General features: G+C 43.3%; 1 protein-coding gene across 1 annotated transcript in view; it reads left to right on the forward strand.

Annotated features, from left to right (window-relative positions):
* Positions 1-27753, forward strand: part of MBOAT2 (membrane bound O-acyltransferase domain containing 2) — a 191774-nt gene that overhangs the window by 143119 nt on the left and 20902 nt on the right. Inside the window, exons 7-8 of the mRNA XM_025197590.1 lie at positions 4404-4587; positions 17114-17306. Of these exons, the coding sequence (XP_025053375.1) occupies positions 4404-4587; positions 17114-17306 (377 nt within the window). The remainder of the gene's footprint in view (positions 1-4403; positions 4588-17113; positions 17307-27753) is intronic.

Consider the following 27753-nt stretch of genomic DNA (forward strand, 5'->3'; position numbering starts at 1 on the left):
GGATCTGCTCCTAGGCCCACTGGGGACATTGGCACGAGGCCACAGGTGGCTGCCAGGCAGCAGGAAGGGCCAGAGCCAGGGCCAGGGCTGGTGGTGGATGGTTTCCAGATGGCAGATGGGGCCAGAACCGGCAGCTTGGCAGTGGATGACATGAAGGTGAATGCCAGGGTCAGGATGGTGTCCAGCACCTGGTGCTCCTCCTGCGTGACCTCTGCTGCCTGGGCTACCACAGCAGCCTGCTTCTTCTGCACCTCCAGGATCCTCTTGAGGGGGGCAGTGTGCTTCTCCTCAATCAAAGCTTGTTCCAGAAGGCACAGTTCTCCGAGCGCAATGGCCTGTGGGACTGCTGGAGCCAACACATGCCCTCAGAGCTGGGCATGGTGCCCACAGGCCAGGGAGCAGCCAGAGAAGCCTGGGGGTCAGGCTGGGGCTCTGCAGCACTGCTGCAACCAGCATGTGCTCACTCCATGAGCACACAGTGGCCAGGGGCAGGCATCAGCTGGCCTAGGTCCCCGGGGGTCAAGCCAGGGGTCCAAAGGCTAGCCAGGGACTGCTAAAGAGCTGTCTCTGCCCTATAACTGGAGGGACTCCCAGTCACGTTGCGCTGCCTCTGGCAGAAAGCTGCCCCCCTGCTGTTTTGGCTGACCGGGAGCAAATCTACTCCTGGTTGGCATTTACACATGCACTACTGAGTATTAGCTAATGCACAGTAAATCTACTATCTGCAACGCGCAGTAAATCTACCCCCACCTTAAATAGTGATGCTTTACTATGCAGTAGATTAGTCTATTGAGCAGTAAAGTGTAGGTATGCCGACTGAGATGTGTTCCTAGACCTCCCACCCCCTCTCTCTCCCCCTCACTTCCTCCCTGACTGCACAGCGTCAGCACTGCAAGCTCTCTAGTTTGGAGGGCCTCAGTATGCAAATATATGTGTGCGTGGCTCTAGGTAAGTTTGTGCCATAACAACAAACCTGGGAGAATGCTTCCACATTATTTGAATATTTGTATGCAGACTGAGTAGCAGCCCTGGGGGTTGTAATGATTTCATAAGATATTACTAGATGAAGATTAGTATTTAGGTTTGACTTCCTAGGTTAGAAAGGTTTGGGAGTAGGAGAGTTAAAAATCTTCAAAACTTTTAATTTTGACAGAAGCAAGGGCAGCAATATTATGAATGCTACCTTCCCCCCCACCCCCCCAATCCCCCCCCTCTTCTTCCAAACCTTGTTATCTGGGTGTGCTGGAGAGTGGCAGCTGGAGATGGCTGCACTTCACACCTTTTCCTAACAGACTTCCTGACTGTTGAAAATGATTGTTTTTAGTAGGAATTACATTTGACCCAGCTCTACTAGGAGCACCGTCTTGACAGCAGGCCCTTAAAAATGGGGCAGGTAAAAGGGAGGAATTTTGGGAATTGGAGAATTATCAAGGATATCCACTAACCCTGGCAAAGAAATGACTAGTTAATGTATGTTTGCTTATTCTCCTTTTCCCCTTCAGGAATGTTTCGAAAGGAAGAAGAACTGACTCCATCACAGAGATGCTTGGCTGTAAGGTAAGTTTTCTTAGGTTTACATGAGACCAGTTTCTATTTTGATGTAATATCACGTAATATTTAAGACTGGTGATAGCCTAACTGGATCTCTTTTAGTTTGTGTGCTGGACCTTTGTAATTTAATTGCATTTTTGCATTTGTAAAATATCCGTTGAAATAGACGTTATATTTTACTTACAAAGCTTTTATTAAAACAGACCGTATCCGTTCTGTTTTGTTCTTCACAATGGCAAATAGAATTACACCCTCTGTGTGAGGCAGTTGATAATGGCATAGTATGGGAGACTGACATTTTATAAAGAAAATAAATGTATAAAAGAACTTGTCTTTTTTATTACTATTTTTAGGATTATTTTTTCTGTCTGGTTGCTTTATTTGGTTTAAATGTCAGTGCCCAATTTATGCTGTGATGTGTACTCAACCAAGAGTTCACAAATGCTTAGGGCTGCAAACAGATGCCTTGTTTGAGGCGGCCCTGTCTCTCCATGGTTTCAACCTGCATCCAAATGGGAGTGTCATAGCAATTTGCACATGTAGACCTTCCAAGCTGCTCCTCTGCCAGCAGGTAGCCAGGAAGAGCACGCAGCCTGAAAGGCTCGTCCCTGGAATGGGTTGTACAAATCTTACAGACATATATCTCAGTGACCTGGGAAAAGCATTAGCAGGCTTTATCCTGCATACATCACACATACTCAAAGCAGAACAGTGGATTGTATATCTAAGGTCCCAAGACAAAAGGCTTTTTCTTGGAAGAAACGTTATAGTCTAAATCAGCGGAGGAGCCCAAACTTTTGGCCCAGCAGGCTGGATGAGTGGTACAGGGTGGGCCTGTGAGCCAGATCCAGTGTACACAGAGCCAAGGCCTGATCCCACACATTCTGGATTGGATCCTGGTCTCGCAAGCCATATTGGGTACACTGCTTCATCCCTGAAACCAGATTGGTTCCACCACCTGGCCCCCTGTTCACTGGTGGGATCCCATATGCAGGGCCATGTCATCTGGTCTCCTGGACTTAGAACTTTGGTACTGGAGGGACTGAGGGCAGTATTAATTTCCACTGCTGTCCCCCTACCTCTCACCAAATTTCCAGATCCTTAGCAGCCCCATGGGCCATATGTGGCCCACTGGCTGGGGATTGTGCAGCCCTGGCACCTTTCTCCTCTTAACAGTGTAACTTTTAAAAATGTTGACCATTTTTGGTGGGGCACCTAATTACACTAATGGAAAAGCTCTAGTATTTGAAAATAGTATATCAACTCCTATTATTCCAGAATTCTTAGGCCTACAAAGATAATTGGAGTAGTGTGAGGGAAGCGGGACTTTACCACATTAAAAATGAAAAGTTTTTATAGAGAAATTCTCCTCTTAAGCATTAGGAAACAATGTGTCTTGAGAACTGAAAGGAAGCATTTCTGTTGATTTGTAGCACGTTCATGGAGCTTTTTGGTAGCTCCCCCGGATCAAGATCATGGGCAGATCTTCAGTTGTGGTATAGATTCTCATGGTTCAAATGAAGTCAGTGTTGAGGACTTTCCCCACTTGTCTAACGTGATCTGTAAAGAAGATTATTTTGCTATGTCCACATTTCAGAACTCTCTTGATCAACTGGCTGTTTGGGTTCTGTAATAATAGGTTGAACTATACACAAAGAAGGGGTGAGCTAGTAAAACATAAAATTAATTTAATTTTTGTAATAAGTCAAATAATAGCAAGAGGAAAACTTTCTTTGCTAAATGTGATGATGAGAATTTTTTGAACCAAGTACAGTTAGAATTGATTTTCAAATGATAGCAATGTTTTCCCTTCTGGATGAAGCTTTAGAACTTTATTTCATTTGGTGATAACCTTACCATCTTCAATATAGAAAGATTTAGAAAAACGTTTATGTATTTTATGTCTCAACTTTTTTGAGAACCCAGGTCTAAATACACAATGGTCTGTGGCCTAGATTCTAATAGACTTAGAGATCAATATATTTGGTACACCGGGAAAGAAACATATTGATGAATTATAGGGGAAGTCTGAACTAGTTTGGATGGGTTGACTCTGTGCTTTCTGTCATAAATTTGAATTTTGAATTAATTAAGGCATTCAAAATTACTTAACTGCAAAGTAAAAAGCTTTCTTAATCATTTATAATAATTACACATAAGTTAACGTAACTTTCCAAAAACTGAATAAGGGAATATTAGTAATCTTTTTTCGTAAATGTTATTATCAGTTCAGTGATTACTATTAAAAAAAGCTAAATGTCTCCTCCTTCTCCCTCTTAAAATATCAGGGAGAAATAACATAAAGTCATTTATATGAGTTGACAGTTCAGCTCGTAGAAATTGTAATGATGGCTTTTCCAAAAGAAATCCCAGCAATCGCTGCGGATGTTTCTATTGTGTTTTTAAACATTTTTTTCCTACATCCACTAAGATATGAAGCTAAAAGATGTCCTGTATTATTTCTTTTTATCCCATAATTTCCATAGAATAAAATATTTTGAACTGTAAATTTCAGGAGTTTGTACCAAAGTTTTTGATAAATCAACAAAGTTTTCTTTAAAAAGAAAAGGAAAGAAACAATGCTTCAGGTGATTTCTTTCTAAGGTTTTTCATTTGCTCATCTTGGTGAAAGTCACCATAAGTCAGCAAAAAAATCTGGAAGTGCTCAGTACAGACAGGAAAAAGCCTTCACATTTTAAATTGCAGTTATGAAATGCAAATAGATTGCCTCTCAACACTTGCTTTTTTTTGTAGTTTGAATAAGCAATAATGTGAGAGCTGATTATTCCTGCAGTAGACTTCCATAAAAAGCATACATTACATCTCACAAGTTGCTTGTCTTTGAATTACAGACGCATGCCAAGTCTACTGGAATATTTAAGTTACAACTGTAATTTCATGGGTATCCTGGCAGGCCCGTTATGCTCTTATAAAGACTATATTACTTTCATTGAAGGCAGATCATACCAACTGCAACACTCTGAAGCAAATGGGAAGGAGGATATAAAATATGAACAAATGGATCCCTCTCCAAATGTAAGATCTATTACTTTTGCAGTGCTGCTGTTTATATAGTCATTGCATGGAAAGCTTGTTTTGCGCTATTCATTTACAGGCAGTATTCATCAATGGTACAGTTTTCTGTTCATGGAAATAACAAAAGGTTTTATGCATAGATTCTCACTTGTGGGTCTCGTTTACAAAAACAAGTAACACTGGAGCTGTCTAACAAGCTTATATGGTAAAAAGTTATTTTCAGATAAATCAGTTCATGTACATTTCTTTCAAAGCACACATATACATGTAGTATGCATCAACTGCTTCTGAAAATAAGCCAAAAAATGTGTGCGCGCTTTGGGGACCACATACATTTTGTTTTCTGAAAAAAAGTGGAAGACATACAAGCTACTGCAAGGCTTCATGAAATTTGTGTTAGGCATTAAAATGTGGTAGAATTTTTACTGCATTTTTACATGTAGCATTTCACTGCATTTTTACATGTAGCAAACCTTATTAGATCCTCTTAGGAAAGAGGTCTTTGACATGTTTCTGTAAATATTCAGACTTAATGTTTTCTGGATTTTTTTTCTTCATGTAGAGAATAAATAAGTAATGTTGTTCTATAGATATAATACAAATAAGAGGCGTGTTCTCTTTAATGCACTGCACTACAGAGGCTAGGTATGCTGCTTTCCCCTTTCCTGATTGCCCTCCTGTCAGAGTAGGGTTCCTTACCTATGGGTGAAATGAAACCCGGTGGATTGTAACTTGCAAGAGATGCACATATAATGTAAGTGAAGATTGAAGATGGTTGACATTTACAATAAAAAAGTTTAACCCTTGGGATACTGAACATATAGATTTTTATTCTTTCTAAGTGTAATTTATCAGCTTTCATTAATATGCATATGTGCTCCTATTTGAGTTTCAATCCAAGATGCAGTTATTACCTTAAACAGGTAACATTTGAATTTACTAGGTGGGGGTGGGAAATGATCTCACCAAATACATTTATCCCCATAAATCCACTGCCAACTCCTTTTTCCTTCATATCTTGAAATTTATTTCCAAGCTGGTAGTTTAGATTGAGAGAGTGGGAGCAAATGCACCTTGTGACCCTCTCTGTGTGCACTGAGACATATAAGACACACAAGTTTCTTTATTTTTTTTAAAACAACAACTTTTGCTTTGTATGAATTAGAGCATGGCTCAATACATTTGGAGAATTCCATATATGGGACCTCTGGTTTTGAGGAAAACATACTTGTAGGTATTTCCTGTATTTTTGTTAAATTCTAACTGTTCAAAACTACTAGTTTTACTATATTTAAATTAATTTGAGACAGTCTTATCCTGACTACCTCAAAGGAAATCTTAATGTTACCATATAAACTCGCTAGTAAGCTCTCAAGTATCTGAATGAAAAACTTCAATAAATAAATGGGAATCCATAAAAGAATTCTACGTTGAAAAATAATATAGCTTCAGGTAAGCAGTTTTTTAAAAAAAATTGTATTGCTCATAGAATGCTTGAATATTTTGTAATCTATGCTGCATTAGCTTTTTTGGTATTGAGACTGAGAAGCTGTCTTTGCTCCTAGTACTTCACTTTCCAACTGGTGTTAAACAAATATGGCTGCATTTTATAACACCAGTGAGTCTGCGTGCTTTTGGAAAAATGTGGATGGTTTTAATTTCTTTACTGCATTTGCTGTATCAATGACAATGTCTTTCATTTTGTTATATTGTTATGCTTTAAATATTTCTTGATGAATGTCTACCAAAGACGTACCTGCATTCTCATATTGAATTTTGTTTTGTTTTTTTTAAAGAAGAATAAATCATTAGTTAATTTATTAATAAGAAACTTAATGGGGATCAGCCAATGTTCATGTCTTAGATTAAAAAAAAATTTCAGCTCAATTTACTGTAAGCTTCCTTTCTTGTTAAATTTCATTTCTGTAACACAATGTTCATGCCAGCCTCCTCCTGTATAGTGTGTGTTGACTGCATGACATAAGTTTAGTTTAGCTTTTTTACTGTCTTAATTGCATGTTAATTGAATCTGGTCAACATTTTAAAATTTATTTCATATCTCCTTCCTATGCCTTTTTACAAGCTGTCATTTATTGGTGCTCAAAGTGGTGTCAACTGTCAGACATTAATTTCTATCTTCGTAAGTTTCTTTTTATTATAGCTATTAGCTACCCTTAAAATGGAACAAATCCATGTGCTTTCAGCTTCTTATTAGATGGACAGTTCTTAGAAGTTGAAACTCTTGTTTTTAATTGCCTGCAGTTTTTAACTAAATAATAGTCTTAAATGTAATAAACCTTTTTTTGGTAATTTTGTACTATACTGAACTCCTTCATTGTTTGAGTATTGGCTACTACTTACAAATGAATGTATTCCAGTAGAAGTCTAAAAAGCTTACTAGAAAGGTCTATTTGTTATAGGCCTGGTCAGAACTCCTTGAAGTCCATGAGAGTCTCTTCTTTGCGGTCAGCAGGCCTTGCCTCAGGCTATAGGTGTTGAACAAAGGCAAGCAGGATTTGTTGAATGGTGTTTGAAATACGAGATAACCAAATTTTATTAAATAGAAAATAGAACTGATATACATACTTTCTCTGTCACTTAATTTGGCCATTGTCAGTTACTAGAACAGCGAGGACCAGAGCAAAGAGAAATTTTGTGGTGAGAATAGCAAAGGAGTGATTTAGGGATTTGAATGACTGAAGTACTATACATGAGGGATATTCTGTCTTATGTATTGCTTTGTGACTATAAAGATGTCTTGTAATGTACATTTTTTAAACAACTTTGCTTAATGAATAGAACACATTACTATTTACAGAATCATTTCCTAAATAGTGCTGCAGTAAGCAGCTTTTTTGTTTCATGTTATACTGAGTTTTATTAAATATAATTACAGTGTCCATACAAATATTGACAAAGGGCAGAAGCCATTAGTGAAGTTAAACATCTTCCCCCCCCACCCCACCCCAAGTTGAAATATAGTAGTTAGGGTGAGTTTTCCCATTCTGTGCTTTGGCAAACTGTTTTGAACCTATGAACTGGTCAACTTGATATTAAGGAAATTAATATTTCCAGATATATTCAGGCGGGAACTGTCTCCTCTATGTTCATAAGGGGCTTAGTATAATGGATTGAACCTAATTGAGGTCTCTGGGATAGTAATACAAATAATTAACTTTGAAACAGTATTATAAACATCATCAACATTATAAATAAAATTGGGTAATATAAGGGTAACATATTTACTTATTTTAAAACATAAATGTAACAATGCAGTATTTAAACACTCTTAGTTCTAAGATTTTCATAAATGTTGACTAAGCCCCCCAGATCTATAATTGTTTGGTTTGGGTTTTAAAAAGTAAATAAAATTTCAGGCAAAACCCTGAGTGTTATCTATACTTGAAATTTAAACACCATTTGCTACATGTCAGTCAGTTATTTCAATGGGAAACTTTGCCTCCCTTTGAGTTATTTACTGTGCTATTTCTTGTAAGTTACCTACTCTGCAAAATGGATGTTAAAGCTCTCCAAGGAAACCCTAAATATTACTCCATGTAGGTACAACTATATTTATACTGAGTTTAGCCAGCAGTAGAAAAGAATATAGATTTAATCTATACTGAGAAATAGGAAGACTTAGTTTGCAACAGTATTGAAACTTAACTAATGTTCTGAGAGTTCTTTGCAATGTCTCAAAGGAAAAACATAGTTACCATAAAGTGGTAAAGTGCAAGCACTGTTTCATAAAAGTGCAACTGTTTTTGTTTTTCAAACTAGTGCTACATTTTTTCCAAATTAAATGGCAGATAAGTACCTTAGGTAGGCATATATTGAATGTGTGTGAATAACCTAGTAGATGTCTGAAATTTCAGTCCAGTGTAAGTCACCAGATAATTATGGATTAAAACCACTCCTTGAAAGATAAAGACAAAATAGTTTTAGGAGGCCTAGAGCACTCAACCAAAAGTCTTAAAGGGCACCTATACACATGCCTGATGCCTGCTCTGATGTATTCTAAATAGAACAATTAATCAAGTCTGCTGGAAAATTCTAATTAGACTACTCCAGGAGCCCCGGCATCATGTGTATTGAGCGTCCCCACATTTCAAAATGACGGTGGGCAACACTTTTAACTAAAGCTTGTGGAATGAGCTTTAAAGCATCTCCACTGCCATTTTGAAGTGCAGGATGCTGAATATGTGAGATACTGAGGGTGTTTTAGAGAAGCTTCCATGAGCCACTCTAATAAAAATGCCTCCCTCCCCTCTCCCCAGGAGCAGGTGTAAAGATGCCCAAAATGACAATCACTTACTTAGGCTAGGGACAGACATTCAAAAAGCCTGAGCCCGAATTTGATTCAATCTTTGCAGGTTAGTCTAATCTGGCTAGGCTGAATCAGTTTATAACCATACAGACATCCCCTTGGGACTGAAGAAATGTAGGCACACACCTGCAATGGCTCAGGCTAGAAGCCGGGGGGGCACTATAGCAGCCCTCCCTCCCCTTCCTCAGTACTGAGCTGGGGCGGGGGGGGGCATGGCCAGGCCCCAGCAGGATGTTCTGATTAGGCAGGGGTCATTCCCCACTTCCCCCCACCCCCAACCAGCCCAGCAGGGAATTGCTGTCTCTGCCGGAACTGTAGCCAAGGAGCAGAGGGAAGGGGCCAGCTCTGCTGAGGAGCAGAGAGCCCTGCCCAGCCCAGAGAGCTGGTTTAACTTAAACCAGCAAGGGGTCTGGGACAAGTATTGCATAAACCAGTTTGACCCAAATCAGTTAAGTCTGATACTGCATTCAACTAGGTTTATCTCAAACCGGTTTCAGCCATTTTCAAATTGGTTTGTGTGTACTGAACATCTGTTCTGTTACAGGTTTAAACCAGTTTCTGATTGCTTAAACCGGTTTATATGTAATGTCTGTCCCTAGCCTTAGTTATTTTACTTTCTTTTTGAACACCAACACTTGAAAGAGAGTACCTGTTGACTCTAGCTGTCTGGCTGCTTTATTATCTGACTGATTTATTATTTCTTCCTACTCAATCTATTATCTTCTTCTAAAACCACTCTTAAGATCATTTTCACAAAAATCTGTGGTATATGAAATCACCAATTAACTACCTACAAAAACTCTTCATCCTCAAGGTGTAATCATTAGTACCTGTAAACTATAAGATGTGAGCTGCTATTGATGTTTTATCCAGATAAAGTAACATTTTCCCTAGTCTAATCCAAAATCTGTCTTTGTCCCATAAAACCTTTAATCCAAATAACTCTTAAATTCTTCATGTTGTGTTCATTGAAGATTTAAGTATGTAAAATTTGAAACAAAAAAAATCAGGAAGGGCTTCACTGGTATTCTTTGTCTCCAGTCCTGATATTCGACATTTTGCAAAGCGTCTGTTTCCAGGTTCTCTGTATTTTGTATTAAGAATAGTACTGTAACAGGTTTGTAAGCAATACTGGTCAGCTTGATAAATGGTAGCTACAGCCTTCTAAGCTAACTCATGCTATAGATAGATGTTATGCTTTAGCTATGAGAAGAGCCTTACTCCCAGCCCAAAAAGAAAATGTGCAGCCATTCAAAGGTTGTTTTTTGTGGGGAAGAACTAGCTCTTTCACAAAAAGTTGAATGTACTTATACCACAAAGAGATCTCTTCTCCCATGCCAGCTTGAATGGCTGTACACTTCTCTCACACCTTCCACAGACTGGGGGTGGGTATGGGAGGTAGCTTCCTCATGGCTACACTCACCAACTTTCCCAGAAATTTGTAGTGCTGGAATTGAATGCCTGTTCCAAGCTTTAATCATTGGTGTTTTATCTAAAGGAATTGTGGCATAGGAGAATTTTATGGAGTCATCTGTAGCAGTGGCGACATGTAGGAGGTGCAGTGGGGGGTGCCCGTGCACCTTCTGGGAGTACCGGTGCACCCCCTGACCAGCCGTGCTTGCTGCTTAGGTGATGGGCGGTGGGGCAGGCAGGAGCACCGGTGCCCTCGCTGCAAGCACCAGCTGATCGCTGCAGCTGCTCCCAGAAGTGGCCACAGCCACTCCTGGAAGCGGCTACAGTAATTGGCTGTGGGATTGGGGCCCTGGGTAGCGAGATCGGCTGCAGGGGGCCCCCACCCCTACCCCCTGGGCAGTTAGATTGGCTGCGAGTGATTACCCCCCCCCCGCCCGCCCCCTTGTCAGTGGGACTGGTCACAGGGACCGCTACCTATTCATTAGGGACAGTATGGTAGGAAGCAGGAAAATATGTGTTTTGATGTTGTTAGCAAACAGTTAAGTTTGGCATCTCTTACAGAGCAGAGACAGGAGTTATGAGATGAAAGGGTGAGGAGAGGCCATTAAGGGCTACCTAAAAGTAGAGGCTTGTATTTAATGAATTAATCTGCCCCCCATCTCCCTCCAGCTCAGGCTGGGCAAACCCCAGGCTAGAGCTCCTTCCCCTGCTTCTCCCATCCTGCAGACAGCACTGGGGCGAGGCTGGGGCCTGGTCAGACAAGATAATGAAGGTGCTCTGCTTTGGAGCACCTTCATCTGAATGCTCATGTAATGTGAGTTGATTTGTCAGCAATCAGGCACTTTAAATGCTCTGAAGCTGTGCACTTCTGTCAGAGCACGGCTGTAGAGCACTTTCAAGGGGCTGATCACATGACAAATGTCACTTCTGTCAGTGGCTATGTCTCTTTTGAGTAGTTCTTAGACCCCTTTAGTTATGGCAAAGCTTCTCTAACCCAAGACAGAGGAAAACAGAAGTAGTAGAGCAGTTAATTGCAACTTCTCTCTGCAGCTTCTTCAAAACAGCTGTTTTCAACTGCCCAAAATTTAAGTGCTGCATTTCTAGCTCAGATGTAAAATCATCTTGACATTTGGGTCCTCCTTCTACGCTGGGATTGAGTGACAGGAGATCTTTACACAGTTGATCCAGCTTTTCTGAAATGTCTGCAGTTTGGCCAACTTTGACCTATGGTGGCTGTCAGGTGGAAATAATCAGGTGGTTTGTTGTGTTGGCAACTTGCTATTTTAACATATTTTCTACATGGCTGCAGACTGTTCTGAAAAAGTGTTAACTGGATAAGAAATTTGCAGGTGAGTGACCCTTGTGTTCAAAACAGGGACATATACCTTCCCTGCTTATATTTCAAGTAGTTGTTCTTACAATTTCTTTTTTCAATTTGGTTATACTCAGCGTGATAAGAGATTGTAACTGCTCTTGCCCATGCTGTTTATATTGTGGAGATTAACTATTTGTAGGAAATTTAAGATTTCATGTTGTGAATATGACCATGTTTAGAAGCACCAAAAGTCACTTGTGGTTACAAATAAAATTATCCATTCAGTTTAGAATGGACATAAAGCAACTGTGTAAGGGAACCATTGAAACTAGTAGTGTCTAGCCTTTTTGCCCAGCAAGGTAGATAGGCAGTGCCAGGTCCATCTGCAGGCTGGATCCTGCCAGTGGTCCCAATCTGGCTGGTGCAGTGGGTACCTTTTGGCTACACAGAAGAAGGTGTGGGGCAGCCTAGAAGCAACCTGACCCTGCAGGGGCAAGGAGGTGTGGTCTGAGGTGGCTCGGCAGGGCCCCATCCAGCCACGTGGGGAAGAGGGCATAGCCTGATCCAGCCTCCACATGGGCGCCTGGCCCAGCCAAACCCCAGCCTGGCCACCAGGGGAGGGAAGGGTGTGGCCTGGCCCCAACCCAGCCCTGGTGGAGGGGGGAGGTGGAATTTGGAAGCGGGGCAGTATTGCCACTGCTCCCTTGCTGCCAAACTTCCTGACCTGCAGGAAGACCCATGGACCAGATGCCCTGACTCTGGGGGCCGTATCTGGTCCACAGGTGATTGAGCACCCTGATTTAAACAAACAAACAAAAAATACCATGCATTAGAAGTTCAGAAAAACTTCTGTTTAATATGCTAAGTTTAGTCAAGCATACAAAATTATTTTCTAGGTTTAATTGGCTTTAAACCTGGATTTGGATACTATAACTACAGTAATTTTTATATTTTTAAATGATACATCTGCCATGTGATCCTTCAGTGTAGGCTTTAGTACAGACCATTTGCAGGCTGTGAGTATAGTTTGTGTTCTGCCTGGCCTGGGTTGGCATTCTATTCAATCTAGTGACAACTGGCCTGAACGGGGATGTGGTGTTCTGTCCTGGAATGGCATTTAAAATACACTGGCACAAGGCTCAGAACCTAATGCCAAATCCGACTATTTTAACTGCCTCTGAGGTTTCCGTAGCATTTTGAATAAACTTGCCTTTTCTGTTTTAAAGGGGAAGTTTTAAATTTAAAAGTAATAAGGTTTATTGCTGTAATCCTTTCACAACATGGACTATATGTTGAAATTTTTGTATGAGCCCTCTTTCACGTGTATAATGATATCTTATTATTTAGGCTTTATTTTGTATCTACGGTGTGTTAAGGAAGATTGAATGTGGAATCTCAAGTATTTGTACAGTCTTAAAACAAAAGATTTAAAAATTAATTTTGGAAAACAAGCAATCAGGCTGCAGGCTAATATAAAACATTTGTTTTGTGAAAGGATTAAAGCTTTGTTGAGTTGTTGCTGACCAAAGCCTTTGAGAGTTCTTCCTCTTAAGTAAATGTTCTAAGTTTTTTTTTTTTTTTCTTGAGGCTTGTATCTTCTCCTAATAAATTATCACCTCTTTTGTATCACATAGAACATTGATTTAAGTATGGTAGCCATTCACTTAAGAATGACTAACCATATGAATATCAGTATTTCTTGAGTTCATTGGCTTGATTTATGAAAGCGATTCACATATTTCTTTATTAAATAAAACAATATTGCTAATTTCAAAATTGATAAAGTAGTAAATACTTATCACTTGCATCATTTAGTTAAAGAAATTAAGGTAAAAATTATACCGATCTGAAAATTGGGTATACATATAAAAAATTATATAATTGAAAATATGTGTGTTTCCAGATTGCCAAAAAAAAGAGAGAGAGAGAATCCAAAGGGACCTCCCTCTCAAATGTTTGTGAAAGCCAAAATGAGAGATTTCTTAATGTAAATATTTTAACCTTATGCTTGCCACTGCTATTGCATTTTTACTCATTCTCAATTCCTTTTTCACATGCTACTGCATTTTTACTTATATTTTGTATTCTTTTTTCATATACTTACTCTTACTATTGTACAATGGAGATTTTCCTTTCTAAAAAGGAGAGATCAATATTTTATTGAGCTACTTACAGGATTTTTCAGCATTACAGCATTACTTTAGAAAAACTTGCAACATTAGTTAACACATGGAAAACCCATGTGAAGTATTTCTGATGTAAAAATACTGGCATTCAAAATCTTTCTTATAATTTTGTCCAACCTTTTACGTATCAAATTTGATTTCATTATATAGTGAGCATTCTTGCTTTTGAATTCCATTTGTAACGTAGGGCTGAAAGGAAGGAAATACTAAATCTATATATAAGAGGAAATAAAGCCAATGTTATAAGGGATTCCCTAGCATCTCTTTCCTGCTATACTAAAGAATGGATCCCAAAACCTAATATCTGTTAAACTTCTCTTGTTTAATAAATCTTTTGTATCATACCATTTTCATACATAGTAAAGGTCTAAAGTCTGTAAGAACAGATGGGGTTTTTTTTTATTTCAAGAAAATTTAGCCTTTAGAAGAAGTCTATACCATGTTCTCAGTGACAGTTATATTTGATGTGCTGGAAGCAGCAATATCTATGGAGTACTAGAGGAGTGTTTAATTATCCATTGGGCTTCTTATTATACAGGCAGTCCTCAGACTTAATGACACAATTGGTTCCTGAAAACCATGTCTTAAGTTGCAACATAACTTGGAACCAATTTTCCTATAGGAACAATGTTATAAATGGGGGATTGGTTCCTTTAACATGCTTAATACAACTGCCTCCATCTGGTAAGATCAATGCCCATGCAGCGAGGGAGGGATTGGGGTTGGGGCTAGGACAGGGGCTGGGGCAAGGGCTGCCCAGCCAGGGTGGGTAGGTGGTGGTCACGGGGAAGGGCGTAGGCAGCTCCTGCCACTGTGGCCCACTGGTCCAGGAGCTGCTTGTCTGATGGCTCATCCGGCGGCTCTCACCACTGCTCCCACTGCTGGTCCGGGAGGACATGGGAGGCAGGGGAAACATGCAGGGGATCTGCACGGGGCAGCCAGGGCTGGGGCTGCAGTCCAGGCGGGTGGTGGAAAGCACTGGGAGCGGGGGCTATGCTCTCCTGCCGTGTGCCAAGCTGGGGTGAGGCAGAGCTGCTGCATTGCCTATAGACAAGCGGCGCAGTGCATCCAGAGCCGCCCCCACCTCTTCGCACCTCCCAGATGAGCTGTGGCTTTGCCCCACCTTGGCTGGGCAAGTGGCGGCAGTTGCAGGGCATTGGGGGAAGGAGGAGTGCGCCTCCGGATCAGGGCAGGGTGGGCGACGGAGGTGGGGCGATGGCGGGGCTGTAGCCACCCTAAAATTTGCCATAGCCCCCACTACCCACCAGGAGCACAGCCCTGATCCTGCCCGCCCCGCACAGATCCAGGGGCACATGCATCCCCATGCCTTGCCACTGCTCGCCCCGGGTTGGGTGGGGCTCGGAGGCACGGGGAGGTTGGGGCGGCTCTGCCCAGTGCGTGCCGCTTGTCCGGAGGCAGTGCGGTGCAGCAGCTCTGTGCTGCTGTGGCTGGGCGAGCAGCAGGACATAGTCTCTGCTGCCAGAGCTTTCTGCCACTCCCCCAGAATGTAGCCCTGGCTCTGCCTGCCCCACCCAGATCCGGGGGCACATGCCCCTCCTGGACCAGTGGTGTGCAGTGGTGGGAGCTGCACCCCCTCACCTGCTGGGCAGCCCCTGTCCCAGCCTCAGCTCCAATCCCTCCCTCGCTGCGGGGGTGTTGATCTGCCCCCCCACCCCCCACCACAACAGACTCACCAACCCCATCAGAACCTTGAAACAGTGTCGTAATTTACAAAGGTTGTGAGTGTCAAGGACAGCCTGTACCTTGCAGGTAGGCCAGCAACATGAAACTGCTAAAATGTATATCTTTAAAGTGCTTGCTGCCTCTTGGCTGGCATATCAAAAACTAGGATTATAGAAATCTTTTTCCTGTCCCACAGCTAAATAGAATATCAGCAAATGAACACCATTACTGTAACAAAGGGCACAGAAGAGAACACAGTGATTAAATATAAATGAGAAAATGGAGCACAGGGGGTTGGAAAATGACAATAATTAGGGTCCATATCACATTACTTTGAAACTTAGATTTCCATATGAATAACTAGATTATGAAAGATAACAACTTTTCAGAGTGTATGGGAAATTCTATATTTCCTATGTATTCTGACACTTTTGGCCAAAAGAGGCCATAGTGGGTTATTTTTCTAACAACTTTGATGCAGATAGAATTCTAATGGTAAAAGTACATTCACAGTTTAATGATGTGGATTAAATGACTGAGACACAGAATTTTGAATGCTGAAGTGACTGCATCTGCATCAATAACAAACTTGTGCTTTGAAACAATGGGTGTTTCACTGGTATATTAATGCCTTGCAAGCTTAGCAAATTGTATATCACATGGTACTTGTAGCCTTTGGAATGTGGAGTGGACAGTTAATTAAAATATTTTATGTAATGTGCATACCACTTTTGTGCATTTTATAATGAAACCTAAGTAATGCATCTTTTTTTTAAAAAAGAGTGCTGTTTAGCATAATGGTTAAAAGAAAGAATGGGGGTGTGGAAGGAATCTATCCTTGTAACCCATGTGGGCCACATACTGTGTATGGCTTTGGAGGGGAAGGGGTAAGTTTCTTGACCTTTTCTCTCAGTCATTCTAGCTGCCAAAAGACCCCAAAAAACAAAAGCTAAACTTCTCTCTCTCAATTCCCAAATAAAGTTTCAGTGTTTTGATGATAATTCATAATGGTATGAACTATCAGGGAGAGATGCTGTATTCATTGACTTAAGCAATACCTGTGTACCTTGTCAACAGCTATCAAAAATAAACTGCAGATAAGAACCTATTGATACTTGTAAGCTCAAACTAATTTTTGAGTGATGTGTTGTTAAATGCGAACATAGGAATGCTTTGCCAATGCCTATATGTGATTTTGGGAAATAGCCTTATTGTAGCATATACTCAAGTGACCTATAGCATATAGTATAGCTTGGTAATGATGTCTTAATTTTATACCCATTTAGATAATTCCTGATCCTGATATAAGAAAGTGGAAGTATGTCGGGGGTTCTCATTACTGAAGGGATTTTTCAGGCCCCTAACTGCTGTCAGACTTCGTAATATGTTTTCTTTAAATAGGGGTGGTCACAGCATAAATCGAGAATATTTCCTTTTCTCTTTGAGCATGTAAACAGACACCAACTGTAAAATGTTAGTAATGCATGTTATTTTAGGAACTGGCACATTAGTATGCTATTTAGGGAAGGTTATACATTTCCTTTGTTCAGAAAGATTAATCAAAGCTGAAGCTTACAAAATCTCTTTTCTTAAACTTTTCAGATAGCCGTGATACAGAAACTCTTAGTCTGTGGACTGTCTTTATTAATTCATCTGACTGTTACAAAGACTTTACCTGTGGAATATAATATTGATGATAACTTCAGAGCTACAGCATCTTGGCCTATAAGGATTCTCTACCTGTATGTGTCTCTTATGGCTGCCAGACCCAAATACTATTTTGCATGGACTCTAGGTAAGTAACTAAAAACACATGTATATAATTTTGCAGCTTGAGATACTGTGTCAGGTATTAAGATGGAAAAGAGTGCCCTCTTGAGGTTAGAAAGGAGTATCAGTTGTAGTGTCTGACTTTCTGGCTAGGAAGAAATGAGTTGAATTACTAACAGTTCACAAGTTAATGTAAGGGTAGGGCTAGACTGTTGACCAGAGTGAACAGCTACACCTGGCTCCCTCTGGAAAGTTCTCTCTGGTGGATCAGGTGGCCAACCAGATATGCTCATCTCCCCAGCTGTGAAGGCAGATGGTAAGAGCTGTGTGAAGAGTGTAGGGCATCATTTCAGGTGCTGCAGGACTTGATGGCTGTCCACTGCATCCAAATTTGTATCCACTGATGTCTTGACTCTGTCATGCCACTGGATTCAGACAGGCCTGTGCAACTTTCCCTCACTTAAATCCAATTCACACAGAAGTCATGACATGGCTATATCTCCCCATAAACACACTCAAGCACCTGGAGCAGATGCTATACCAGCAGAGGTCTACAAGGCTGGAGGCTCGCATGTGGCTTTGAACCTGCCTGAACTCTTCCAGTCACTGTGGACTCAAGGTACAGGAGTAGAAGGATGCATCCATCGTCCACTTATACAAGCAGAAGGGCAATAGATAATCCTGCAACAACCATTGGGGCATCTCCTTGCTGTCAGTAGCTGGTAAAATCCTTGCTAGAACTCTGTTGAATCGCCTTGTGCAAGGCATTAAACAAGAGCTCTTGCCTGAGTATCAGTTGTAGTGTCTGATACTTTCTGGCTAGGAAGAATGAGTTGAATGAAAATCAGCATGGTTTCAGGAAAGGACGCAGGACCATAGACATGGTGTTTGCAGCTTGTCAACTTCAGGAGATGCCAGGAACAGAGCTCCAACCTGTACATGACTTTAATTGACCTAACAAAAGCATTTGATACAGTCAGCTGGAAAGGTCTTTGGAAGATCATGGCAAAATTCAGTTGCCCAGAGAAATTCATTGCTATGGTTCAGGAGTTCCATGATTACATGCTCACTTGCTTTGTGGATGACAGTGAATCATCTGAACCATTTCCAGTCACCAGTGGAGTCAAGCAGGACTGTGTGTTGGCCCCACCCCTCTTCAGTATGATGTTTGCTGCCATGCTCACAGATGCCTTTCACGATTGTGACACTGGGATTCACATCAGTTACAGGACTTACGGCAAACTCTTCAATTTGAGGACGCTACAGGCACAGACAAAGTTACAGGAAGTGACTGTTTGTGATCTTCCGTTTGCTGATGACTTCCCTGAATGCCAAATCTGAGTCTGATACTCAACCGAGTATGGACCATGTCTCTTCAGCTTGGTTTCACAATCAACACTAAGATGACAGAAACCATGCAGCAGCCTGGACCGGGAAAGCCTTCCGTAGAGCCTGCCATCACAGTGAACTTCCAAACCCTCCAGGCAGTGGAAATTCACCTGCCTCAGCAGTACACTGTCACGCAGAGTTACACAGGTTATGAAACCAATGCCAGAATTGCTAAAGCAAGTGTGACCTTCGGCAGACTACCTGCAAATATGTGGGAGTGCAGAGGCATCAATCAGTAAAGAAAACTGACTGTCTACAAAGCCATTGTGTTGCCAAACCTGATGTATGAATGCGAAACTTGGATGGTGTACAGATGCTGTGCTATGAAGCTGAGCCACTTCCACCTGGGCTTTCTGAGGAAACCGGCGAGGTTAAGATGGCAGTACAAGGTCCCAGACACTGAGGTTCTCACATGGGCAGGCATTCCAAACTTCCACACTCTGTTAATGAAATCACAGATGAGATGGGCAGGCCATGTCACCAGGATGTCGGATGAGTGACTAGCAAAAAAGATCTTTTACAGTTAGATAAGGAGGGAAAGCGCTCTGAGAGAAGCCAGAAGAAATGCTTCAAGGACTCCCTCAAGTCATCCTTGAAACATTTCAACAGTCCTAGAAGGATCTTGCTCATGATCACTCCACTTGGCAAAGCCTCATCCATCCTGGAACTACCATCTATCAGCGGAGAAGAACTGCTGAGGCAGAGCAGAAGTACAAACTGCGTAAATCTCGCAACAGCAGCATGTCTCCTGTTGATGAAGCAACCTAAAGCAGCATCTCTTGCTCAGTGTGCCATAGACAGTTCAAAGCACAAATTGGCTTGATCAGCCATTCATGTGTTCACAGAAACCAAACCAACCAGTGATGTCATGGTCATCTTTGAATTTGAAGGATGAACAACATGATACACTTTAATGAGTAGAGAAAGTCTTAACCTTTTTAAATTGAATTAAAACCACTGTCTTTATTCAGGTTGTGTTAAGAATGGCATACTCTGCAGCTAATTTTAAAAAAGTTTGTTTGGTTAGATTAGCCCAACATCAATGGGAGACTATGTAACTACATTTTGACACATTGTAGCATGTAGCAATATGGCTCTCACTAACTGTAGTATAAGTTATCGGAACTTCCGAAAGTGATAGTGGGCATTTCACCTTGCTCGGCTGGTATTCAATACTTTAATGGCTTGCTCCCAAAAGAAAAATGCATGTAAACCCTGTTTTAAACAACAAAATCGATCTGCTGTTTTCTTTCTCAGTTATTTGATCGCTGTTTGCTTGTTTAGTAAGGTATTTGCCTTCCATAAATCAGTGCGGGGGAAAGCATTCAGAAATCATGTTCCTGCAGAATGATGCCAGCTCTCTTCTCCAGTTCTACCTATCAGTCATATAAGCAAGTGAGAATCTGAAGAAAGCAATGTGATAAAGGAGGCTTATTAGAGCAGAAGGACTCAATTTCATTCCTGGTCAATGAATTAAGTGTTGTAAGCCCATCTGGGCACAGAATAACTGTAATATTGGTATTCAGAAAAATGTCTGGTTTGCTGAATGGTAATGCTTTCAGGTTTTTGTTTTTCTGTCTTTATTCCTTGCAAATGCTAAAGATTTTTAAAATCTGTTAAGAAAATTGCCGGGACAGTCCTGGATTCTGTAGTCTGGTTGCTCAAAAAGTCTCAGGCCAGAGTCCAGTGGGAGGCAGAGCAGCATGGTGTGTCAGGCAGGCAGGTGCTGCTGCTCCTGTGTATAGTATAGTATATTGGTACACTGTTTGCTGCCTTTAGTTTGAAAATATATGTGGAATTGATAGAGCCTTCACCTTCAACTGGGGGACACAAAATGTGGTGCAGGATGAAATTTGGCATGTATAGTCTCAAATATGAAACATCCAGTTTTCTTCGACCTTTTAAAATTATAATAAAAAAATGTAATTAGTGGGGGAATCAATATGTGACTAATTTGGGAGTAATTTCATAAGTATTCCAGACTCTGCCTTTTGGGCCAACAGAGGTCAGACGCACAACTTGGTTGAATCATGTCAGACTTGATTGGCAGCTAACAAATTTAGTGGAAATTATGGTTTCTTTTAGGTGGAAGAAATGAGCTGTGATAGTGGGAATAGATAAAGGGAACAGTTTCTAAATGTAGTCTCTGCGAGATGAAAATATTTAAATCACACTAATATCATGGGTATGGATTAGTAAGCAAAAAAAAAAAAAAGCTGTTGTGAAAGGAAGAGAATAAAAGGTGTAAGAATTGCATTCGCACCATATTTTTTACATAGAACATGCTCTGGAATAAGATGTGCACCTTATTTTTTAAAGGAAGAATGAAAAAAGTATATAATTGAGTAGCAGCAGCTAGAAAACAGAGTCTGCTTATTGTTCTGCTCCCTGTGAATCATGTGCAGAGTTACCATATTTACTTGAGTCCAAGATGAGGTTTTTTCCCCCATTCAATGGAGGTGGGGGGGGCGGGGGCAGGAGTGGAAGAGCAGTGCAGGCAGGGGAGACTACCGTGACAGGAAAGCTGCTCCAGCTCCGATCCCAACCTGGGGCTTGAGCTGCCACCACCACTGCTGTCTGGCATGGACTGGAGCCACTGTGTGCTCTCATGGCCTGGGCCAGAGGGAGTCAAAGCTGCCTTATTGGCTAGGGACAGACACTGCACATAAACCAGTTTAAGTGATCTGAAACTGGCTTAAACCTGTAACAGAACAGACGTTCAGTGCACATTAAACCAGCTTGAAAATGGCTGAAATTGGTTTGAGATAAACCTGGTTGAATGTAGTATCAGACTTAACTGATTTGGGTCAAACCAGTTTATGCAATATCTGTCCCAGACTGCTTCCTAGTTTAAGATAAATCAGACTCTCCCAGCGTGCTCTCTGTGCTGGGCGGGGCTCTCTGCTTCACAGAAGAGCTGGCCCCTCCCCTCTTCTCCCTGGCTGCACCTCTGGTCCAGGCTGCTCCCGCTCCCCTCCCCCTCACCACTCACTGCTAAGCAGGAATTCCCCCCCTCCCCTTTGCCTTGCTGAGAGATGTCTGTATATTAGCTAGCAGACCACATGCTGGCTACAGTCCCTGTGGCAGACTAGGACAAAGGCAGAATCAACAGGTAGCTGGTAATGTCCCTGTGACAGGGGGCCTTCCTGGGGCTAGATCTCAAGTTAGCCCACCCACCTGCCTAGGGCAGTCTGCCCTGACTCGCCTGCCACAACTTGAATGTTACTCTGATATATTAAGCAGAAGGCTGCCCATTCACTACCCCAATGCCAAGGGGTGCACGGCCTCAAACCTTCCCTCCACTGTGACCCCTGTCTCAGATTGCGCTGGCCTCAGACCGGGGAGCAATACCAAACTCAGTCCTTTGTTGACCTCTTTCACACGCACTCACTCTCACTCACTGCTCCCCTCCCCCCCCCGCCTCTTGCACTCTGTCCCCCTTTCACAGGGGCCTCTAGCATACTTCCCATTACTGGGCCACACTCTACTGCCCTTGATCTCCTTGAGCGACCTCTTTAGGCCTTTGGCCTACACTACTCACTCTCTGGCACTCCCACGCAGCAACTTCGGATCCCACGCATTCACCTGTTCTATGTGTCGTAACCTTGTGCCAATGCTGGGCTGCTTCTGCCCCTCACCGGGCAGCTAATTTAACACTTCCATACTTGGGGCTGGCCAATGTACTGCCCTTCAAGCTGCCCTCACAGCCATACTGTGCACCTCACTAGCACAGTCATTCAGGTGCCCAAGTTGCACCCTACTCTGCATGGGCTGTCACACTACTCACAACAAACAACCCCTGCTGGGGCCTCCGGATTCTCGCATGCCTGCTGAGCTCAGGTGCCTCTTTGTTAACATGCCTGGCCCACGCTGCTCCCACTACTCCCACCATTATCCACCAGATGGTGGGGGATGGGGTTAAGGTGCCCCTACCTGCCTTTCACTGGGGGTGGGTCCTAACTGATCTGGTATTTCTTGGGGGCTGTCCCACCAGACTCCACTTCCTCAGCAGGGTGCAGTTTCAAATCATGCCCAGGACCAAGAGCCTCCTACCATCCCCATAGCTCCTGCCCTTACCTCCAAGATGTTCCAGGAGCAGTAGCTCAGCCGGATGATGTTACTCCCTCAGCGGCTGGCATCAAACTGCTGCCTCAGCCTGTGTGAGCTGGGTCCTAAAATGGCCACCCTTATCAAGCACCTGCCGGCTACCTGCCTCCAGCCCTTAAAGTGGCAGGCACCGAAAAGTGCACTGCCACAGTCCCTCTGTTATTTTCTTAATGGGGTGATAAACAAGCATCCTGCTGGGGCCTGGCCGTGCCCCCCGCTCCCCCCCAGCTCAGTTCTGTGGAAGGGAAGGGAAGGCTGCTCTAGCTTCCCCCAACTTCTAGCCTGGGCCACTGCAGGCATGTGCCTTCATGTCTGGGATGTCTGTGCAGTTACAAACTGATATAGCCTATTCAGGTTAGACTAACCTGCAAAGATTGAATTAATTCAGGCTCAGGCTTTTTGAATGTTTGTCCCTAGCTGTAGGGTAAGCAGGGGTTGGGGGGCAGGCACTAAGGGGAGGTAGGTGTTGGTGGATGTAGTCACTGGGTGGGGGGGGCAAGTGGTGTAGGGTTGCTTACCCCCATTCTCCCCCACTCCCCACTGCTTTTCATGCTGCATCAGTGGAGGCGACAGAATGCCTTCCAATAATTACATTCTGTACATGGACAGTTTTAACAAATTTGTGATTTTCCATGTATAGAGTCTAATTATTGGAGGGACATCTTAAATTCAGAGTCATCTTGAATTTGGGCAAATACAGTACACTTTGCTTTCACCCCCCAGAAGTGGAAGCCACAGAAACTGTAGTTATCATATAATGTGCACCCCATTTTGCAGCATCTGGTGTTTGGAAAAGGAATGCATGTTGTATGTGAGGAAAATATGGTATTTCATTATTATATATAGTACTTTCCTTGGGATCATATCATATATATGATATATGACCCCAGGTGGAGTACTATGTCAAATTCTGGGCACTGCACTTCAAAAAAGATATGGAGAATCTTGAAAGGGTCCAGAGAAAGGCCACAAGAATGATTAAGGGCCTGGAAGACACACTGTATAAGGAAAGATGAAATTATCTAGGACTGTTCATCCTGGAGAAGAGGAGACTGAGGTGGGACTTGGTGGCCATCTAAAAGTATGTAAGGGGTGAATATCAGGAGCTGGGAGAAAAACTTCACTAGGGTGCCCCAGGGGAGGACAAGAAACCATTGTTATAAACTGTTAGAGGACGGTTTCGGGTTGGATGTAAGGAAAAACTTCTTTACGGTAAGGGTGACCAGAATCTGGAACAGACTTCCCAAGGAGGAGATGCAGTCCCTAACCTCGGAAGTGTTCAAGGGGAGACTGGAGTGACACCTTGCTGGGATATTTGATCGCAACAGTATTCCTGCCCAGAGCAGGGGGGTTGGACCTGATGGTCTTTCGAGGTCCCTTCCAGCCCTTAATTTCTATGATTCTATGATAAGTAACATATATGTTCTGTCATGTCCATTTGTATTGCCCCAAAATGATGTAAACATAAGAAGCCACCAAGGAAGGGGCTCAATATCGAGTGCTTGAAAGACTGTTAAAAGCAGTCATCTTCAGCAGTACCTCAGTCATTGATGAACTCTCCAACCTCCCTGATGATCTTGCCATTGACCACTGGGAGAGCCTCAAGAAAAGCATCCGTAAGGTGTGCAAAGAACTGTAGTTGTTTTACCCAAGTTTGCATACATATACAAGCATTTCGAGATGATAGTGCTTGAAAGCACAGCTTAGTAGAAGCAGTATTTGCCAAGTTATGGATGAGGAGCTGCTTTCATTCAAGGAAGTTGATTGGTATGGTTTCAACTTTAGCTCTAAGCTAAAATATTTTGGATCACATGAGAGCAGGGAACTAATTTAATCATATTGGAGGTGCAGGGGGGGGGGGACCCAAAAGATTTTTGTTCAGCTATCACGTGTTTATGTTCTACTGTGTACATGGCTAAAGTTAAAATAGATCATTCTCAGAGCTTTGAATGCAAAAGATTAAATCCCTGATAATGGGACTTGTGCTTTTGGAAGGAATTTTTGTACCTGTTGAAAGTTCTATGTTGTTCAACACGAGATTTCACCTCCAACCTCCACTACCTTTTTAACACACCAATGCCTAATGCTTTAAATATGGGTCTCGGGGATGATTCCAGAAAGGATAGAGCTAGACTAGGGGTGGGCAAAATACAACCTGTAGGTCAGATATGGCCTGCAAAGCCATTCTATCCGGCCCACGGGGCCCTTGAAAATTTTAGAAAATTAATCTTTATCTGCCCCAGCTGTCTGTCGAAGATGACAGCAGCCAGGGGCAGTAGGACCCAGGGGAAGCCCCAGCAGACTCCTGCAATAGCAGGGCCCACCTGGCCCCGCCCCCAGCCAGAAACCCCTAGCTAGCAGGGGCTCCGGCCTTGGGACCATAGGGCTGTTCGTGCCTCCCTGCCCCAAGTGGGAAATTCAGGTAAGAACGGGGTGGGGAAGTGAGCATGCATGCAGGAGGGTGGGGCCCATACTGGCATCCTGAGGCCAGCGCTGGTGGGGCCCAGAGCGAGACGGCAGGTATATGGGGTGCAGGTTGGCCGGGGTCTATGGAGCTGGGCTGCATTGCACCAGTAGGGAGAGAGGGGAGATGGCCTGGCTCCATAGAGTCCCATCCAACTAGGACTCTGTGCTCCTGCCACCCACTCTGGGCCCTGCCGGTGCTGGCCCTGGGGCACTGGTGCGAGTACTGTGCTCCTGCCCGGCTGCTGTGTGCCCACTCGCTCCTAGCCCTACCTGTCCCAGCCCCGTGGCACAGGCGGGGATGACCACAAGCATCCCTTCCCTCTCCCGCTGCCGGTGCTCCCTGCGGCATCTGCTTGGAGCCCATGCAGGGCTGCCTGTGCCCACTCTCCGTTGCCACTGCTGCCACATGGGTGGCAGGGACATGGTGGAGAGGCAGGACAGCCCCGCGTGGGCTCTGGGCGGCTGCTGCAGGGAGTGCTGGTGGCGAAAGGGAAAGCAACTGCTTTTCCCTCACACTAAGCAGCAGCTTGTTCCCCGCCGCCGCCACTGCTCAGCCCGGATGGGGAAATGCGGGACGTGCAGGGTTGGGATTGCTTGCAGTCATTCCCGCCTGTGTTGTGGGGTTGGGGCAGGTGGGGCTTGGAGCGAGTGGGCGCCTGGTAACCAGACACGAGCCGTGGCTTTTGCCGCTGGTAGTTACATGCCGGTGGCGGGGCAGCCTTAACAGGGAGGCAGCTGGATTTGTGTGCCCTGACCCACTCCTGCCACCATGGCTGAGCCCAGTAAGGTGCTGCCTGTGCCCTGGAACCCGTGCCAGACGAGGCAGGACCCTCCACCCCTGCCTGTGACTGGGAGCAGGAGGATGTAGGTAGGGAAATGCCCAGGGCGGAGGATGGGGAGGCTGCTCTGCTGCTTGCTCCTAGGAAAGGCAGCAGAGCCCCTTCTTCCTGGGCGGTCCCAACTGGGTTCCCCTGGGCCACTGCCTGCGTAGCCCACTCCCCTGCAGGGTCCCCCGGTGCCCTAACTCCATTCAGTCCTCACAATCATTCTTCCCACCCCACAAAATGTTAAACATGTAAATTAAATTTAAATCTGTAAATTATACAGTTTGAACGTCTACAGTATAAAAAGGTTGGGAACCCCTGCCATAGACCCCTGCTAGCCCACACCCCATGTTCCTACCACCCCACTCTGGGCCCCACAGGCCCTGCACTCCTGCATACCTGCTCACTTCTACTCCCCTCTCCACCCCTGCCTCCACTTTCACCACTTTCCTGTCCTCCCACCGGCCGCTCTGCACCCCATAGCTCACACCCACACCCACGCACCCACCCCATACCACCTGACACCCATGTACACCTCACACAATATACAAGTAAGGCTGCATTTTATGCTTTTATGCAATCGCTTCTACATATACAGCACAAACGCACACAAATCAAAAATTAAATTAAAGATATTATTATGGGTATTTGGTTTTTAGTATATTATTTGTATTTTTTCCCCCTAAGATGGCAAACCCTCTTCCCCAAAGGAGTACGCCCAGGGGCAAGATGAGGGACTTCTTGTGGCAAAGGTCAGAGGTTAAGGGGGTCAGACTTCCAGTCCCAAGACCAGGGGGCGGAGCTACCCATGTGGCCCTCAACAGCTTGCCAAAACTCAGTAAGCGGCCCTCCTGAAATAATTGCCTGTCCCTGAACTAAACTGTTGTCAGTGGTGACAGATGACAGAACAAGGAGCAATGGTCTCAAGTTGCAGTGAGAGACATTTAAGTTAGATATTAGGAAGAATTTTCTCACTAGGAGAGTAGTAATGCTCTGGAACATGTTACCCAGAGAGGTGGTGGAATCTCTATCCTTGGTGTTTAAGATCTGGCTGGAGAAAGCTTTGGCTGGTATGATGTAGTTGGGGATGGCCCTGTGTTGAGCAGGGGGTTGGACTAGATGATTTTCTGAGGTCTCTTCCAATCCTAATTTTCTATGATTCTATTGGTTCAGCTGAAGCATCATACAAAGAGGCAACTTTTTAATTACAAACATTCAGTCTTTAGGGCACTGGTACCTAAAGGGAATGCCTCTCTGTATTGAAATGCTTTCTCAAACCACTACAACAGTGGGTTTGTCAGTGCTTTGTAGCCTTAAATGTAGTTGTGTCCGAAGGAGAACTGGTCGTATCCTGTGTTTTGGGGAGTAGTAGTTAAAAACATACATTGCATCAAGCATCAGGAGTGGGTTGCTCTTTCAGCTCGATTTGAGTTGGCATATTGAAAAGCAAAAGTACCCTTCCTAGGAATAATTGGGCTGAGAGAAGATGACTCCACTGTGAAACAGCTGTTATGTGGTCTCATTTTGTTATTTTTCTCCCTATTAAAAAAAAAAAAAAAATCTTTTGAGCAACTTGATTAATGCCTTAATTCTTCTCTCTTTTAAATGCCTAGACTAGTGATTCCAGGTATTATTTAAATATACAGTCTAAGAGTATATTAAAATGCAGTGGATTGAAATGTCTGT

The sequence above is a fragment of the Alligator sinensis genome, unplaced genomic scaffold, assembly GCF_000455745.1.
Source record: "Alligator sinensis unplaced genomic scaffold, ASM45574v1 scaffold866_2, whole genome shotgun sequence".
In the NCBI taxonomy this organism is placed as follows: domain Eukaryota; kingdom Metazoa; phylum Chordata; order Crocodylia; family Alligatoridae; genus Alligator; species Alligator sinensis.